The sequence below is a fragment of the Rana temporaria genome, chromosome 3 (genome assembly GCF_905171775.1).
Source record: "Rana temporaria chromosome 3, aRanTem1.1, whole genome shotgun sequence".
Classification (NCBI taxonomy): domain Eukaryota; kingdom Metazoa; phylum Chordata; class Amphibia; order Anura; family Ranidae; genus Rana; species Rana temporaria.
In genome coordinates, this window is record NC_053491.1 from 235,749,102 (window position 1) to 235,768,442 (window position 19,341).

Consider the following 19,341-nt stretch of genomic DNA (forward strand, 5'->3'; position numbering starts at 1 on the left):
ATATATTTACGTTTTTGATTGTAACATGACAAAATCTGGAAAATGTCCAGGGGTATGAATAGTTTTTCAAGGCACTGTATAGGTAAACTTTAAAAAAAATGTTGGTCATTTTTTTTTTCTATAGTAAAAATCCATTTGATATTAAATAGCACCAAAATAAAGCTCTATCTGTCTCAAAAAATATATATATAAAATGTACTTGGGTATACTGTTGCATGAGCAATTGTCACTCAAACTATCACAACACTTGCTTTGTCCTATGGGTTAAATTAAATTGTGTTAATGTAGCCTGCCACTGCACAATGTTGTGAAAATCAAACATGTACTATTTTTTCAGATGCATTGCATGGTAATGCTTCACTATGTGTTATAGATAGAATTATTTGTACAGCACACAGCTACTGTACTTAAAGTATAAGTATCCTTTAACCACTTCAGCCCCGGAGGATTTGGCTGCCCAATGACCACGCCATTTTTGCGATTCGGCACTGCGTCGCTTTAACTGACTATTGTGCGGTTGTGCGACGTTGCACCCAAACAAAATTTACGTCCTTTTTTTCCCACAAATAGGGCTTTCTTTTGGGGGTATTTGATCACCTCTGTAGTATTTATTTTGTGTGCTATAAACAGAAAAAGACTGACAATTTTCAAAAAATATATATTTTCACTTTCTGCTATAAAACATATCCAATAAAATAAAATATAAATCAAATTTCTTTATCAGTTTATGCCAATATGTATTCTGCTACATATTTTTGGTTAAAAAAATCCCAGTAAGCCTATATTGATTGGTTTGCACAAAAGTTATAGGGCCAAATCCTCAAAAGGGATACGCAGGCGGAACTGCTGTTCAGCCTGCGTATCCCTGTGCCTATCTTTGGAACTGATCCTCAGAAGCAGTTTTCCAAAGATAGGCAGAAGATCCGACATCTGTAAGAGACTTACACTGTCGGATCTTAGGATGCAGTACCGCATTCGCCGCTGGGGGCATTTCGAGTCGAAATGCCGCTTTGCGTATGCAAATGAGGACTTACGGAGATCCACAAAGCTTTTCAGCTTTGTGTTTTCTGCGTAAGTTTACGTTTGCATACGTAAAATTAGTTCTGCTTTTACAAAGTGTAAACTAGTAACACCTTGTAAAAACAGATCTTTTTTTCGATTGCCGTGTTTTTTTTTCAATTTTGAATTTTTTTTCCCGGCGCGTAACTTTTTTTTTACCCGACGCAACTTTATTGTCCAGTCGCAATCCACAAAGCCCGACGTAACGTAATTTCGCGCGCTGCCCGTCGGCAAAATGACGTCACGAGCATGCGCAGTACGGCCGGCGCGGGAGCGCGCCTCATTTAAATTGTCATCGCCCCCTGCAGAAGAGGACCGCCTTGCGCCGGAGACATTTAAGTTACACGGCCTGAAATTTCTAGGTAAGTGCTTTGTGGATCGGGCACTTAGGTAGAAATTTTAAGTCAGTGTAACTTAAATGGGAAAAGTTAAGTTAGGCAGGAATTTTGAGGATTTGGCCCATAGTGTCTACAAACTATAGGATATTTTTATGGAATTTGTATTTATTTATTTTACTAGTAATGGCAGTGATCAGTAATTTATAGAGGGACTGCAACATCATGGTGGACAAATTGGAAACCAAATGACACCTTTGTTTCTTTTTTTTGGGGACCAGTGATTAGTGCTAAAAAAATATGTACTGTCACTGTACTGATGACACTGGCAGGGAAGAGGTTAACATCAGGGGCAATCAAAGTGTTAAATGTGTGCCTAGGGAGTGCTTACTAACTGTGCTTTAACTGTGGGAAGACAGAGATCTATGTTGCTGCTTAGCAGAAACGCAGGATCTCTGTCTTTCTATGTCACAGATCAACTATCTGCCTTGTTTACATAGGCACAGACTGCAGTTCTGCGTCTGTCGGTAATGATCAGCAGGTCCCAGCAGGCGGCGGGTCCCAGCAGGCATTGGGTCTTTCGGACCCACTGATTGGCTCCAGCTGTGTCCAATCACAGCAAAGGCTAGTCACCGGTGGCGCATGTGCACGCCACAAACCCGGAAGTAGAAGACAACGTACAGGTAATAATGTTGCCTGCAGAAGCCGCAGTACATTTACATGGGGAGGTCAGCAAGTGGTTAAGTTATTTATAATAATTTATTCTGACCAATCAAATGTATTAAGAAGCGCAAAGTGTAACACTCAAGCGCTAAACGTGCCTAGCATTAACACTTATTTGGACGCATTTAGAGACGCTGAGCATGTTTTATGCCAAAACGCTCCTGGATGCACTAGCAGTGTTTTTTTTTTTTCTGACTCTAAACTCTTCTAAAATGATATGATGATTATTTACTAAGACTGGAGCGTGTAAAATCTGATGCAATTCTGCAAAGAAATCAATCATCTTGCAGGTTTTATGGCCAAACCTTAATTGAACAAGCTAAATTTACAAGCTGATTGGCTACCATGCACAGCTGCACCAGATTCTGAGTGCACCCGTTTTAGTAAATCTCCCCCTATGTGTGCATGGACACATAGGCTAACATGCATGGGAGTAAAATAAACACCAGATGCCCCTAGGAAGCAACTGAAAAAAACATCCAGTGTGTGTGAGGCCTTTTAACATGTCTTTTACATACTGCTTTTTTTTATTATTATTTTACTGTATGTTTAACCCTTTGACTGCCAATAATATACAAATTATAGGAGCTTCAGCCATAAGCTTGATTTAACATTGTTCAAAATGGTTCAGCAGGTTCTGCTCTTTGGCCTTACAGCTGTCCAGATGATTTGTACACCACATAATAACTTCAGTGCCATATAATAACTTCAGTGTCGAACTACAATACTCAAACATTGTTTGGGTATTGTAGTTTGACACTGATTTGAATCTATTTTGGTATCTATTTTCTTAACACAGTCACATTTTTTTTAAATTGTAATTTTTTTACAAAAATGGGAATTATATTGTGTTTATGTGCACTAAATTTTATTTTAGTATATATTTACTGAAAAAAAAGGATTAATAAACAATTTTGCAACGTTACATAGGAATTGCAACAACCATCTCTGTATCCTGCAAGTCCTCTTCTTTCAGAAAACCACATTTTTGGGGAATTTTAGGACATTTTCAGGCCAAAAATGTGTATGTTATTGTGTGTGTGTGTGTGGGAAAAAAGGGTCTGTCAGCGAAAGGGTTAAGGACACTAGTTCTATTTTAAGCTTCAGATGTGTTTTACCTGAATCTGCCTAACAATTATAGAAAAAGGCAACACAACTGATTTGCCAAAAAGAGTGAAGATTTTTGCCAATCATTTAAAAGTGTAGATGAAATAAATACATTGGAATTTGATCTATACACCACTGGATAATTGAGACAATACAGATTCTCAGCTTCTGTAGTAATTCAACCTTATTTTATTGTACATTTCCAAATAACTATTCCCCAAGTGCATAACATATACCTGCTACACTGATATTTTCAAGACTTGTTTTAACCTACCATACTAATCATTATATAAATAACAATGATGCTAATTAGTTATAACTAATGTTAGGCAAATCCTCATATTTTGTAATTCACCTCTCAGGGAGCCTAGAAGTAAATGGCAAATGGGTTCCTTTGATCTTTAAGCAGCCCATCATTGATGGATTGCAGATACCTTCCATTCCAAAACATATTTCTCCCTTCCTCTACTTGGCAGGGTAGGGCAAGCTTATGATGTAATTGTCCTTATGTGGACTATGCAAGGTCAGATAAAGACATTGCCCAAATAAGGGCAGTTATATTATGAGGATATGGACTAAACATTAAGCCTTGATTTATTTAAACAGTATAATAGGTGTAACCCAATGACCTTTGCAAGGGTGGATGGGAGACCCATACTCTGGAAGAGGTACTGTACACTCGGTGACCTGCTAAGGAGTACAAAAATTCTTAACCAGTCCTCAAAGGGATGTGTGAATAAAGGGGGGGGACTAAAGCGCTGGCTAATACTAACCAAATGAAATGAGAAATGTGCTGACAATCTAGATAAATAATAAAAGACCCCAATGCAGCTCAAATCTAATTGGTGCTAACAACAAAAACAGTGAATATAAAAGTGTATGATGAGCGCAAAGAAATAAAACATATAACATAAACAAAATGATTAGGGTGAACAATAGAGAAATTGATTGCTTAAGATCCTCTAAAACTAGAGGAAATAGCTCAAATCCACATACAGTGGCCTGAGACAAGTGCTAAACACAAATAGTCCAATGAAGTGATACAAATAAGAAGCTATATGAATAAATGAATGTCCCAAATAGTAACAACCAATAATAAAGTGATTCGTGTGAACGTGTTGGCAGCGATGGAGTGATCCAATTACATATGGTGAATATCACCCGATGATCGGGCTCACAATGCGCTTACCTCCCTCACAGGGAAAAACAGCATCGGAATCCTCAGCTGGACTGCCCCACAACTTCTCAAACGAGCGACCACCGTCCTCTAGATTATTCTCCAGACGCATGTCCCTTCACTCTGTGTATGGATCCGGGCTTCCCAAAAATGGCGACTCTGTATCCCAGCAAACACAAGATGATTGAAAAGAAGAAAAGGGCTCCAATAGTGAAGTAATTCTCAACGAATATTTAATGGATAAAAGCAATCTGGGTGCATAGCATAAAACTTTAAAAATAGAAACACGAGATGACATACAGCGGTAGTACTACCGTTGTATGTCATCTCGTGTTTCTATTTTTAAAGTTTTATGCTATGCACCCAGATTGCTTTTATCCATTAAATATTCGTTGAGAATTACTTCACTATTGGAGCCCTTTTCTTCTTTTCAATCATCTTGTGTTTGCTGGGATACGGAGTCGCCATTTTTGGGAAGCCCGGATCCATACACAGAGTGAAGGACACGCGTCTGGAGAATAATCTAGAGGACGGTGGTCGCTCGTTTGAGAAGTTGTGGGGCAGTCCAGCTGAGGATTCCGATGCTGTTTTTCCCTGTGAGGGAGGTAAGCGCATTGTGAGCCCGATCATCGGGTGATATTCACCTTATGTAATTGGATCACTCCATCGCTGCCAACACGTTCACACGAATCACTTTATTATTGGTTGTTACTATTTGGGACATTCATTTATTCATATAGCTTCTTATTTGTATCACTTCATTGGACTATTTGTGTTTAGCACTTGTCTCAGGCCACTGCATGTGGATTTGAGCTATTTCCTCTAGTTTTAGAGGATCTTAAGCAATCAATTTCTCTATTGTTCACCCTAATCATTTTGTTTATGTTATATGTTTTATTCCTTTGCGCTCATCATACACTTTTATAGTCCTCAAAGGGAACAGTTTTCTTGATGAAGGAATTGCCAGTCTGAGATACATAGATTCATGCAATTCATTGCAAATTCTGATTGTATTAAACTAATCTGCTTAGTACTACTTGCTTATAACAAAATTGAAAAACAAGGTTTCTTACCGAACAAGCGTTCACTGAGGCAATAGAGTACCCTAAGTCCACATTTACGCTTACCAATATTTCATTCTGAAAAATATAATTATGATATACAATGTAATTGCTAAAACATATAGCTGTTGGTGACATTTAGATACAACTCCAGTCAAACAGCCAAGTACAATGCTGAAATACATGTGCGTATTTTTTTATCAAATGTGTTATCATTCTGTTCAGACACTTTTGTAAGTCGCCTACCTTGCCACTCTGAGCAGCCAGGCAGGTAATAACTCATTTTACCGAGACAGCTTTGCAACTTTCTGTACAAATTTACAACTTAGATGCTTTTAAGTAAAAGCAATCTCATCCATCCAAACCTTTTAAAAGTAAACGTCCTGCCTAAGACACGGAGAACAGGTTGTTTGCTATTAACCTTCTAGTGCACCTCAATCATTTAGTTCTACGTTGCTACTAAGCTTGGCTTTCATTGATTTTGGGCTAAGGCTGCATTCACACCTGAACGCGGCGTATTGTACCGCGATTTGCCGCGACAAATTGCGGTGTTTTGTCCCGCGATTTGCCGCGAAAAAAAACGTCGTTTTTTAGCCTACAATACGCTGGAGGGGTGATTTAACATTGTCGGCTATGCCGAACGCCGAAGCCGCCTGAAAAAAGGGTCCGGGACTTGTTTTGAGCTTCAGGCTTATGGCGTTTCGGCGTTCGGCGTGGAGATGTGATCTCCATAGCCGACAATGTTAAATCACCCCTCCAGCGTATTGCAGGCTGCAATAGCGTCGGGCATAAAAACGCCTAGGTGTGAATGGAGCCTAAGCATTCTGTCCGATAAAAGTGCCTCTAGAGATTCATTTGGGACTGGGGGGGGGGGAGATGGGCAGGGCTTAGTCATGACATTAAAAAAGTGCAAGCTCCTAGGTAAAAAGACAATAAATCAAGTGAAAGAGGTACACAAAAACATTATCTGCTCTTAAGTGTTACTTTTGTTTTAAATGTTTGGAAGGCTGACTTTTTTTTAAAGAAGTACTTGAAGCAAAAGATATGTGCTGGCTATAGGTTGCTGCATTTTAGACGCATTGTTCTAGATACAAGGGCCCAGGAAACATTGTTATTTACCTCTCCAAAGAGTTTTTTGGTCTGTCAACTTTCTAAGGGTCTTTGAGGAGATGTAATTAATTTTTTTTTTAATCTCAGAGACTGCAGGACATGAACAGGGACCCCAAGTTAGACTTTCTAATGGTTATGGTAGTTAGAGTTTACAGGTACAGTATGTGCTGTTGTGTGATTCTTCTTGTTGGAGTTATCCCAAATATTACCATCAAAATTTGGTTGACCTAATTGTGCCTGCACACATGCTCAGTTGCCCATTTTAGCATTCTGGATTATGTAACATATAAATTTCAACTCTGAGGCTGGATTCACACTTGTGCGGTGCGAATTCCAGCTCTGTTATCTCTGCAAAAAGATAAGAGAGCTGTTCAGCAGATCATCTCCGTTTTAGCTGCAAATTTGGAGACCTGGGAGAGGGGAGGGGGAGGGGGAAGTGTATTGAAGAGAATGAGAGAAATCCTGATGAGAACTGAACACATCTGCGAATCAGATGCGTGCCCATAGAAGATAATGGGCCTGAATTCGTACCTGAGCTGCACCGCAATGCCTAGAAAACGCGCACGTTTTTTCGGCAATGCACAGTGCGAATGCATCGCACATATGTGAACCAGCCTCATTGAAAACAATGTATTTAGAAATGTTCGAATTGGATGCAGTTTAAGCCGCACTCAATTCTCATAGATGTGAACCCGGCCTTAAAGAAAGTGTTGGGAACTACTTTTCTTAGCCTCCTGTATGTTCACTTTGACCCATCTCTATGGGTTTTGGTTTTCTTGTCTAATTGTAAAATGCAGAAAACAACATGCAAGCTTCTACCTGCATCAGAAAATGTAAAATGCGCATGTTACAATCCCCCAGGATTCAGGGCACAAGGGACACTGGAGAGGCATGTAAAGGTATGTGCAGGTCGTAAGGTATCCTGTTATCCACCATTAGGCCTCGTACACACGACAGAGTTTCTCGGCAGAATTCACCGAGAAACTCGGTCAAAACCCGGATTCTGCCGAGAAACTCTGTCGTCTGTACACTTTTGGCTCGATGGAGCTGCCGAGGAGCTCGTCGAGAAAATAGAGAACATGTTCTCTATTTTCTCGTTGTTCTATGGGAGAAGGCGGCCCGCCGAGCTCCTCGGCGTCTTCATCCCAGAACTCGACGTGCTTGGCACGTCGAGTTCCTCGGCCGTGTGTACGGGGCCTGAGAGTATTGTTTCCTTTGAACAGTTCATCTTAACTAAATGCTATCCCCAGTTTTGCTTATTCATATCGCAAGACAACCAGACACATATGCAAATAACAAAATGATCTTTCGACTTGCATGTTAACATGTTACTTTTGGTGTATTTCTTAAAACTGTTTTATACATTTAAACAAATACAGTATTACATGAAACAAAACCACTGGTACAGCCAATCACGAGAAAGATAATCTTTCTAGAAACCAGTGTTCATCATCTAGATAGAATAATAGAATAAATAATCTAGTAGTAGTAGTAGTAGTAGTAGTAGTAGTAGTAGTAGTAGTAGTAGAAAACTTACCAAAAATTGACTGAACCCTTTATAAAATGGATTCCATGCATTATAGTATGTCAGTTGTGCGGAAAGTTGGTCAATGTGTCCATGCTGAAGAAAGGGAAACATTTATGAAACTGTAAAATCAATACTTATAAAACACTTCCTACCCTAGGCTGACAATGCTCGCTCACTGTACTTTGTATAAAGAGGAGGAGAGTTGTCACGCAAGGACACAAAGGGGCTTATTTACTAAAACTGGGGAGTGCCAAATCTGGTGCAACGTTGCATAGAATCCAATCGGCTTTCAGGTTTTATTGCCAAAGCTTAATTGAACAAGATAAAGGTTAAAGGCTGATTTGTTACCATGCACAGCTGCACCAGATTCTGAGTGCACTTTTAGTTTTAGTTACCCCTAAAGTGTGTTGGGACTACAGAACACATCTCCATACATTTTTCTCCACTATATTGGGGGGTATTTGTTTCGTAATCCACAGAGATATCTGAAAACAATGTAATAGGTAGGAGTCGGCACAGGCGGGAAGTAAGATTTTTGGCAGGATCTACAGCTTATTATTTGCAGTTATTGAACAAATATAACTAAACTCTTTCAATGGCATTTTGAACAGACCAAAAAAGACCAAAGTTTTATGTCCAGTGGTCTAATATGCCTCCTACACAGTCACAATCATCAAGCAACACTCTCTGCTGACTGGAGAACAATAATTGTGATGGCACATGGGGTGAGTTGCCCCTTTGTGTTGGAGATAGACCCCTGATCTCACACAAAGCTTGGCAGTCTTTATCAGGGTGCTGCCTGGGAAGGGGAGTTTGTGTTAGTACTGCAAAACTATTACCACTTACGGACCGGATGATTTCCCCCGTTAGGGTCCTTTCACATGGAGCGGACCGTTTCTGTGTCCGCTCCGTGTGTCCGCCAAAGCTCAGCGGGGATCATCCGTCATCCCCGCTGAGCTGCCGGCGGATAGGGCGGTCCCCGCACACAGTGCAGAGACCGCCCTGTCTCTGCTCCGCTCTCCCCTATGGGGGATCGGATGCAGACGGACCGTCTCTCGGTCTGCATCTGATCCGTTCCGCCGGACGGAAAAAAAATAGGGTTTCTTCCGTTCGCAAAAGCGGATCCCGACGGACGCGGACGTTAGCGGATGCTCCATCCGCTAACGGACGCGATCCCATAGGGATTCATTACAAGTCCATAAACGGACTTGTAATAAGCGGACGAACGGTCCGCTAGTGTGAAAGGACCCTTAATGACCAAACTATTTTTTTGCGATACATCACTGCGTCGCTTTAACTGACAATTGTGTGGTTGTGTGTTGCTGTACCCAAACTACATTTTTTTGCGCTATAAACTTTTTTTTAAACTATATTTTTTTACTTTTTGCTATAATAAATATCCCCCCCCCCCCCAAAAAAAAAAAAAATATGTTTAGTCCAATATGTATTCTTTTACACATTTTTGGTTAAAAAAAAAAAATCACAAAAAGAGTTTGTTGATTGGTTTGCACAAAAGTTATAGCATCTACAAAATAGGGGATAGATTTGTGGCATTTTTATTATATATATATTGTATATAGCGGAACTGCACTGTGGCAGACAGATCGGACACTTTTGACACTTTTTGAGGACCAGTGACATTTATACAGCAATCAGTGCTATAAAAATGCACTGGTTAATGTACAAATGACACAGGTGGGGAAGGGGTTAACACTAGTGGTAATCAAGGGGTTAAATGTGTTCCCTGGGAGGTGTGGCTGCCAGCCATGCGCATAAAGCTCCCCTGCCATGCAAACGGACAGTCATACAGCTACAGCTATTCGATGGAACGAACTGCAAAGCTGCAGTATAATGATGGCAGCTAGTCGGCAAGTGGTTAAAGAAAAAGCAAGACTATTAAAGAGCCAACTGTTTATATTCCTTAAGATAGCCTAAGCTACAATTGGGCTTTATAGCCTGGTACTGCAAAGGGTTAGATTCCTAGTATACTGGAAGTCCTGCATAAATGAATGCATGCTTGCCCATTACTAAAAAAAAACAAAAAAACACACGTCCAACAATGAGTACAGATGGAGAAAAGAGAAAAGGATGTTACCTGTACTGCAGATATGACATAGCTAACATGAATGCCACAGTTCTGAAAGATAAGCAGATAGCAAATTCTTTGTTAAGGTTATACAAGAAAAATGAGAATTTATCCTTATTTTTAAGTAGAGCAGTGTGAATGCCAATATATGTTTTGCAACTGTAACTTTTTTGCCTGCAATCCCACTGGGAAGATTTAGCTTTCCTTGCTTTCACTGTGATGCCCATACAAATAATGACTGGGGGATAGGGTTGCCACCTGTCCAGGATTTACCCAGTCAGTTCAGGTTTTGAATCAGGTGTCCAGGGTTTAGTCCACCTGAAACCTGGACACAATATTCAGACCAGGCTGTTGCTCCCCAAGTAAACAAGATAGTCATACACAAATCTGTTGCTGTCCGGGAGCAGGTTTGACTGAAGGGTGGGGTGACAATGTGAGCAAGAGCAGTTTGAGCAGTTTGGCCACACCCACTGTTTGCCAAGGTGCTTTCTGTGTGCTACATTACTACTCTCCTTAGGGCACCCAAATGTATCCAAGGTCTTTTATAATCCTATAGTGTTTACTGCAAAAAAAAAAAATTCCTGTGCTGCAAGAGTTTTCAGGTATGGCTTGAAGAAAAGGTGGCAACCCTACTGGGGGAGGGGCTCACAGGAACAGAAAGGCACAGAAAGCAGGAAAAACATTGTGGAATGTTTTAATCCTGCTCACTGTGTTTTTCTTTTAGGCCAGGTTCACACCTATGCGAATTGAGTGCGGTTTAAACCGCATCTAATTCGCAGGACATTTCAAAATACATTGTTTTCAATGAGGCTGGTTCACATATGTGCGATGCATCCGCACTGCGTATTGCCTCCAAACCGCATGCGGTTTTTATGTCTTGCGGTGCGGCTCAGGTGCGAATTCAGTCCCATTATCTTCTATGGGTATGCATCTAATTCGCACATGTGTTCAGATTTTCCGATAGGAATTTTTTCCGTCGGAAAAATAGAGAACCTGCTCTCAATCTTTTGTTGGTGGAAATTCCAACAGCAAAAGTCCAAATTTTCAATCGTGTGTACGTGGCATTAGACTGTATTGCAGCAGTCAAATGGTCCGTTTTTTTTTCTTTCACTCTGTTCTGTCATATTTTTTTTTCTATTTGTGATTTTCCAATTGGTCTTGTTGAAAAAACACCATATAAACCACAAGTATTTAAAGGGGGCTTTAGTAAACATGCTTCAAGCATTGATTTGCAAAGGGACAGTAAGGCTTTCGTACACAGGACCAGTTTTCTCGGCAAAAATCAACAAGAAAACTGCTTCTTGCTGAGATTACCCTTCATGTGTCCGAAGCTTTCAGGTTTCTTGTCAGGAAATCTGGCCAGAATCTCAACGAGAAAAAAAGAGAACCTGCGCTCTTTTTTCTCATGGAGATTCTTGTCGGCCTGTTTCCTGACAAGAAACCCGAGAGTGTGTATACTTACCTGTCGCTGTGGAAACCCGTGCATGCTCAAAATGACTTTGATGCATGCGTGGTAGCTTCCACGGCATTGGTAGGGTGAAGCAAGATGGCGGCGACGGCATTGAATGTGACGAGCGCATGCTCATCGTACGCAATGACATCACCGCATTCTTGCCTTTAAAGAGAACCGTGGTTCTTTGGAAAAGGTCAGTGTGTACACTCGGGCGGCAAGAGATTCTTGCCAAGAATCTCGTCAGGGAAAACAACGTTTTTTTTCTGACGAGATTTTTGCCAGTGTGTACAGGGCCTAATAGGAATGGCATGTAATGTGTCTTCAGTCTGTGATCATCTCTTGTATCATGTCTGCAGTCTTTGACTATTTTAGTCCCTGACCATTTTAGTCTCTGACCATCTCTTGTAAGATGTTTTCAGTTTTTGCTGCATGTTAATAGTCTCTGACAACTTCCTGTAGCACTACATTTACTGAATATTAGTGGGCAATATCAACAGCCACACTTTAGGATTCCTACATTAAGTAAGTTGTGAGTGTAGTGATTGAAGCAGGAAAGCTGCTATTGCTGATATCCTTCTGAAAGTGGAGTTGCTTGCCTGTCTTATGGGACTATTCAAACTTATATTATTGTAAAAATAATAAAAAATAATTAAATTCCAATATATAGTTTACAGAGCTGTTCCTGTAGCACATGCATTTGGATGGGTTATTTTTATCTTTCTAATACATACAACATTAGTATGTTAACTGTGTTCATATTTTTTGGGGTCTCACTATATACATATTGAGGCAAGTAGTGGCGATGATAATGCTCATTGTATCTCCTATAAAGGGTTCCATAATGTGTATGTGTCATATGCAACATGTGCAATTAATTCAGTATCGTATTCGTACCCTACTATGCTTTTTACTTGTATTTTATAGAAATCTGCATTAAGCCTCATCTAGTTCTACGGAATTATCAAATCCCATCTTACCAGTCCGCCCAGGAGCTCAGCAAATTCCAATTGCAAGTCGTGAGCAAGCAGTTTCTAGAATATAAAAAAAGTAAAAACGTGTCTCTATTATTACTTTTTATACCTGTCCAATACACATCTGCATGTTATGTAAAACTGTAAACTCTGTTTTATTAAAACACCCCCTGCTCAGCAAGTTATACTAGGGTCATGGTTTTTAAAAGGTTAGGGTTTAATAACTCTTTAACCACTTAAGGACCGAACCTCGTTTTGAGCTTTGGTGTCATTTTTTTTTCTTGCTAGAAAATTACTTGGAAGCCCCAAACATTATATATATATTTTTTTTCAGACGTCTTACAGAATAAAATGGCAGACGTTGCAATACTTGTCACATGTCACACCGTATTTGCGCAGCGGTCTCACAAACGCAATTTCTTTGGAAAAAATACACTTTTTTAAATAAATAAAAAATTATTGCTCTCGCTCTAACGATCGTGCCGATACCTCACAGGTGTGGTTTGAACACCGTTTTCATATGCAGGCACGACTTATGTATGCGGTCGCTCGGTGGGCTGAGGCTTTAAAAAAATATATATATTTTGCTTTTTATTTGTGCGATAGCGATTTGTGGGGAAATTCGTCATAAAAAATAAAAGTAATGACAGCGACAATTCTGCAACTGAGCAAATTTCAGTGATTTTGAGTTGATTACATTATTGAATAATTTTTATTTTTATTATATTATTATTTGTTATAATTATTTATTATATTATAATTTAGAATTTAGTTTTTAAAAAAAATCATACCCGGGATGCCTACTAGACTCTTGTTTGGTCAGATTTAAGTGAGTAATCCCTTAGAATTACAGGCCTACAGTATAAAACGCCAAATTTCCTTGCAAATAATGGTACCGCTTTCAGCACCTTTTTTCTGAAATAATCATACCACCAGGGAGGTTACATAATAATTCCCTCCGATTTTCACAAACACAAAATCTTTTTTTTTTTTGTGGCTCATCTTTGGTCATAACAAACTTACTACTGAATTAATAGTCTCACAGGTGAAATTCAAAAATGGCTCAGGAGTTTGATTAGCCAATATACCAATATATATAAAATAGAGTGTATTGGGGTTGATTTTTTTTTTTAAACATTATACTTACCTTCGATAATAACAAGATGCATGTTTACTTCATATACAAGAAAAACAAAATCCTGCTTTTTTTTTAATTAAGGTTCATTTAGTTAGGTAGTCAAAGCGAATATAGTACCACTGTTTTCACTAAGCTAAGGGAATAATACATCTCCAAAGAATACTGTCCTTTGTAAGTTAAAACGGTGTTCCCCCTTTTTTTTATTTCCTTTGCACATGATCGGGTATTCAAAGTGAACACCTATTTACTAAGCTCTGTTAGCATAGACATAAGTGAATAGTCTCTACACCTTTAGAAAATCCAACTCATGTCTTTGTTGCAGAGATTATGTTTTTTTTTTTCCTATATTCTTACTACATAAAATAGGGTATCTGCAACCCAAAGTGACTTACCAGAAGGAAGCATACGTTTTCTAGGAAGGCCCTCTGTCTGCACACTCTTTCATTGTCAGTGCACCTCCTGTTGCATTTCTGGGAAAAGAGAACACAGAAGCAGGTAATGCAAGGTGACATCTGCCAGACAATGCAGCAAACAAAATCGTAGGTTAAATATGGAACATCACCAGTTTATGTGATATTTTTGTATTGTTTTCCTTTAACTATCAGCAATTCCCTACAAAAAGAAACAACATACAAACAGATCTCTAACCTTGAGTAGAGGCATGAAGACTTAAACTGACCATACACATTACAATCTGATTGTACAAACTCCATTGGATCTACCAACAACTATGTAGTCCATAATTAGTTTTTTTTTATTTTATTTTTTTGAGTGGTTGTTCAGTCATATTGTAATATGTATAGTCCACCTGTCATGTTTTTTTTGCTGTGTGGGGTCACTACCCACCAATGCCCAATGCCCATTGGTATATTGGTATAATTTCCATTTTATTTTTCCCTGTGACACCATGACAAAAAATATGGGAAAGGGTGTCACCAGGAGAGGAAAACAAAGACAATGGCTTTAACTCTTACTTAATATAAACTAACTTTATTAACCCTTTCTTGATATGCAACAAAGGTAATTTTATTGTTTGCTCTACTTCCATAGATATATTATGATTTCCAATCCCTCTTTCCCCCTGTGACTGGGACAGAAAGTGAGGGAAAGTCTCCCCAATGATTCACTGGGAGACAACAATTACAAACTCCATCTATCCCCCAACCCATCTGTCCCTCTCCACATGCAAACATTACTCCCTCCCTGCCTTCCAATAGCTTGCCCAAACACCACACACTCTTTATAAGAAAATAGGCTGTTGGAAGATGTAGTTCTGGGGATGCGCATACATCAATAGGAACATCAGTAGCAAATAAATGACCTCCTAACAGCTGCCCCTATAAGAAATGTACAAGCCTTGTGATGATTATGCAGAGAGTAATAAAGGCTGTTTTTTGCTACAAAAACAAGGTAAAAGAAAAAAAATGGAATGCTGAAACATTCTGTAGAGGAAGATTTGGGGGAAATGTGCGTACCGGGACATACACTATAATTAAATACTAATAGACAGCAATATGTTCTCATTAGGCTGAAGAATTTTCTTTACTTCTAAGTACCTCAATTTCAATCCATCGTTGCATACATTGGGTAAACATGCGAGAATGAGCATATCCTTCGTGAGTCTATAACAAAGTAAGATGACAGTTAGTATGTTTATAATTTGGAAGCGGCATGCATCTTTTTTTTTATAGGTAAACAGATAAAATCTTAATCTAATGTTAAAAATCCACCCATAACGTAATTTCAATTGTTAAAGAAAGTAACGTGACAAAAACATCTTTCTTTTATCTAAAAACTTCATTTGAATGTGTAGTACACATAATGGACAGTGTCGGTGGGTTTTTGTCCATATCAGAACTGACTCTCGCTTCATACAAGTCTGTGGATGCAAAAGCAGCTTAAAAGCGATAAAGTGCAGGTTAACTGCACCTGCAGTGTGTTGTGAAAAGCATCTGAAAGTGTCAGCACGCTGAATTTGTCCATCAATGCCCATAAAAGTAAAAAATACAAATGTTCCTTACTGTCATTCTTCTTCTTCCATAATTTGCATTTGTGGGAACTGAAAAATAAGCATATGCGTGGTAAAAAAACATATGTCACATACAAAAATGCAAGGTTTGTTTTTAAAATATTGGATACAATAATTAAGAAAATATTAAAAAAATAATGCTGCTTTTATATAGGTAAGATTAGTATTGTTACTGTATATACAAGAAGTACCACTAGTAATTTTACTATCTATCTATCTATCTATCTATCTATCTATCTATCTATCTATCTATCTATCTATCTATCTATCTATCTATCTATCTATCTATCTAATAAACTATGGGGTTGATTTGCTAAAACTGGAGACAGCAAAATCTGGTGACGATGTGCATGGTAGCCAATCAGCTTCTAACTTCAGCTTCCTCAATCAAGCTTTGACAATAAAACCTAAAAGCTGATTCGTTTCTATGCACAGCTGCATCAGATTTTGCACTCTCCATTAAATCAACCCTTATATGTATTAGCTCTGGTTCACATTGGTACAATTTGACATGCGATTTGACGTGTCAAACCACATGTCAAATCGGCGACATTTGCAGGCAATTGCCGGGCACCGTCCTAATCGGTGTGACAGCACATCTGCGGTGCTGCACCGAGTTCAAAAAGTAGTTTCTGTACCACTTTTTGCGATTTCGGGCTGCGATTTACATTGACATCTTTGCAGAAACCTGCACAGATGTCTCTGAAATCACGTCCGAAATCGGGACTGACAAGCGGGAGTTAAATTGTGTGCGTTCAGCTGAACTCACACTGCTTCATTCCCGCAGCCCAGTGTGAACCTGGGCTTAAAGTGGTTGTTAAGGCAGAATTTTTTTTTTTTTTTATCTTAATGCATTCTATGCAATAGGATAAAAAACCTTCTGTGTGCAGCAGCCCCCCTAATACTTATCTGAGCCCATTTAGATCCAATGCTGCAGGAGAGACTCTGCTGTCCGGGACTCTTCCTCCTCAATTGGCTGATATAGCAGCAAAGCACCATTGGCTCCCGCTGCGGTCAATAAAAGTCAGTGAGCCAACAAGGAGAGAGGGCGGGGCCGGGCTGCGGCTCCTTGTCTGAATGGACACAGGGAGCTGCGGCTCAGCTGCTTGCTGTGGGGGCTCTCAACAGGAGGGAGGGGCAAGGAACGGCAAAAAGGGACCCGAGAAGAAGAGGACCTGGGCTACTCTGTGCAAAACCACTGTACAGAACAGGTAAGTATGACATGTTTGTTATTTTTAACCAAAAACAAAAGGAGACTTTAGTATCCCTTAAATAAATAGAAAGGTCTGGGGGACAACAATAAAGATGTGAATAATAATGGCAACGATGATAGTCTAAAATATCTGCCAAACATATTCTAATTTGCTAATAGAAATTTCCCTTTAAATAGTTATACTCCTAAATGCTCCCTTTTTGTGTTTTTCATGTTTTATTGGATTATTCTTATGATTTTATTTACACTGCTAAACCTACAGTATCATTATTGCTGCAATGACTTCAAATGCTAACTATTAATAAAATTGATACACCTAAAGATGAACTCCAAGCAAACAGCTAGATAAATAGATGAAATACATTCACATATTCTGTTTTATCTGTCTGTTCTTACATCTAGTCCTTAAATTTCGACAGCACAGCCATTTTGTTGTAGTTGAGGGGTTCTGTTTTTTTCTTTACTGCATTTTGACTTTCACTTACATGTCCCCTCCCCACCCCAGCCTGTGATTGGACAGTAAAAGAAGAGGAAGCACACAGATCAGCTCATCTGTCAGGCCTCGTACATACGACCGAGTTTCTTGGCAAAAAACAGCAAGAAGCTTGCTGTGTTTTTTTTTTGCCGAGGAAACCGGTCGTGTGTACACTTTTCGACGAGGAAACCGTTAAGGATCTCGTCGGGCCAAAAAGAAAGCATGTCTTCTTTTTCCTCTACGGGAATGGGAAAATTTGGCTCGCCGAGATCCTCGACGGCTTCACAAGGAACTCGACAAGCAAAACGATGTGTTTCGCCCGTCGAGTTCCTCGGACGTGTGTACGAGGCTTCACTCTGCTTTCTCCTCCCATAAGCATGCTACTTGTACTGTAGCACACCTGATTGGCTCCTTGTGTTTCTTCTCCCTCATTGTGCATGAGGTCTACTATACAGAGGCTGACTAAGGCATTTGCACTGCTTGAATGAAAAAAAATATTTTTAATAATTTGTTAATGAATTAAGGTTTGTATTGTATATCTGCCTTCATTTTTTTTTAAATGTGTAAATTATGATTACATGAAGCCAACTATGTAAATATTCAACTTCACCTACAGAAATACATTCATAAGTTATTGAAAGCACACTTATATTTACAGTATTTTGAATATGTCAGAACTATGTATAACATGATTTTAAATAATGGATAGAGAGAGGTTGTCCCTATTGGAAGATTTCATTACACTTTGGGTCCCAGAGATGATGGTGCCCGGGACAAATAGAGAGAATGAATCTCCACCGGAGAAAAACAGACAGCAATACAAATCTAAAAATGCTTTTTAAGTCCATTCAACATTTTAAAAAGTTTGGTTTTTAAATATACTATAAGGTTAATTTACCTAAATTGGAGTATATGTTAGTAAAAATAAGTCTTACCAAGGCAAATGCCCAGAAGCAGGAAAGCTATTGCGAGTTTCATGATTGAGATTACTGGTGTCAGGTTTTTAGAACAAATACCCAACCAATTATCTGAAGAACATTATGTTAGCATCTACCTTTTATACGCTCACAATGTTCATATGGTGTGGTGGCTCCTCCTGCTTCTTGGTGATGACTTGGCTTTAATTTGACATCATAAGACCTTATTATTTGTTCCTAACATTTTACATGTGTCCTTGCAGATCTCTCTCATCAAATAATACATTTCTGTTTCCTGATATATATTTGCATTTCTCATGGGTGACTTATATACAAGGACATGGAATTACTTTAAACTTAATCTGTGGACTGTTATATAATGCTTAATGTGGCTCAAGCATATTGTTACCAACACCAAAGATTCTAAACAATGTAGCCATACTGAAAACTTCAAAGCATGATTTAGTGTGCATAGAAAAAAAAAAACACAATAGAAATTATAGTTTTTCAGCTTCTATAGTAACATATGTAATAAAATATAACACGTACCAAATCACAATGGTATCACAAAAAGTGAAAACAATAACCATTTTATACTGTTGTATCCTAAATACTTGATATTTTAACTGAAGAGTTTAAAAAGGCTGTCCTAAAGAGACTTTTACCAGTTTAGGGTAAAGTGGCAATTTCTTGTAGATTTTGATACATTTTCTATAGTACAAAGTATTAAAAATAACCTTATATGTAGCAACAGGGTTACATAACTTAGTTTATAAAGAGGAACCCTTACAGAAAAAAACAACAACAGGACTTTTACCACTTAAGGACCGCCCCAAGGACATTTATTGTGGCAGGGTGGCCCTTTAGAACAAAATCATGTACCTGTAGGTAATTCTGATTCACCGCCAGAGCCCTGCTCCCGCTGTGATTGGAACCCGGCGATCGTTCATAGAGAGGCA

General features: G+C 38.9%; 1 protein-coding gene and 1 long non-coding RNA gene across 8 annotated transcripts in view; one reads left to right on the top strand and one right to left on the bottom strand.

Moving 5' to 3' along the window:
* Positions 1-12,832, top strand: part of LOC120932236 — a 38,393-nt gene extending 25,561 nt beyond the window's left edge. Inside the window, exons 2-3 of the long non-coding RNA XR_005747948.1 lie at positions 6,660-6,727; positions 12,564-12,832. This is a non-coding gene — a long non-coding RNA (uncharacterized LOC120932236). The remainder of the gene's footprint in view (positions 1-6,659; positions 6,728-12,563) is intronic.
* LOC120932235 (glycine-rich cell wall structural protein-like) overlaps positions 1-18,509 on the bottom strand; it is a 28,378-nt gene extending 9,869 nt beyond the window's left edge. For all 7 annotated transcript variants that reach the window (XM_040344482.1, XM_040344484.1, XM_040344485.1 and 4 more), the window contains exons 1-8: positions 18,401-18,509; positions 15,770-15,807; positions 15,305-15,370; positions 14,141-14,218; positions 12,617-12,670; positions 10,196-10,237; positions 8,110-8,193; positions 5,475-5,540 (exon numbers count right to left, since the gene is read on the bottom strand). In XM_040344482.1, coding sequence (XP_040200416.1) covers positions 5,475-5,540; positions 8,110-8,193; positions 10,196-10,237; positions 12,617-12,670; positions 14,141-14,218; positions 15,305-15,370; positions 15,770-15,807; positions 18,401-18,443 — 471 coding nt within the window. In that variant the 5' untranslated portion in view covers positions 18,444-18,509. The remainder of the gene's footprint in view (positions 1-5,474; positions 5,541-8,109; positions 8,194-10,195; positions 10,238-12,616; positions 12,671-14,140; positions 14,219-15,304; positions 15,371-15,769; positions 15,808-18,400) is intronic.
* Between the last annotated feature and the right edge of the window lie 832 nt (positions 18,510-19,341).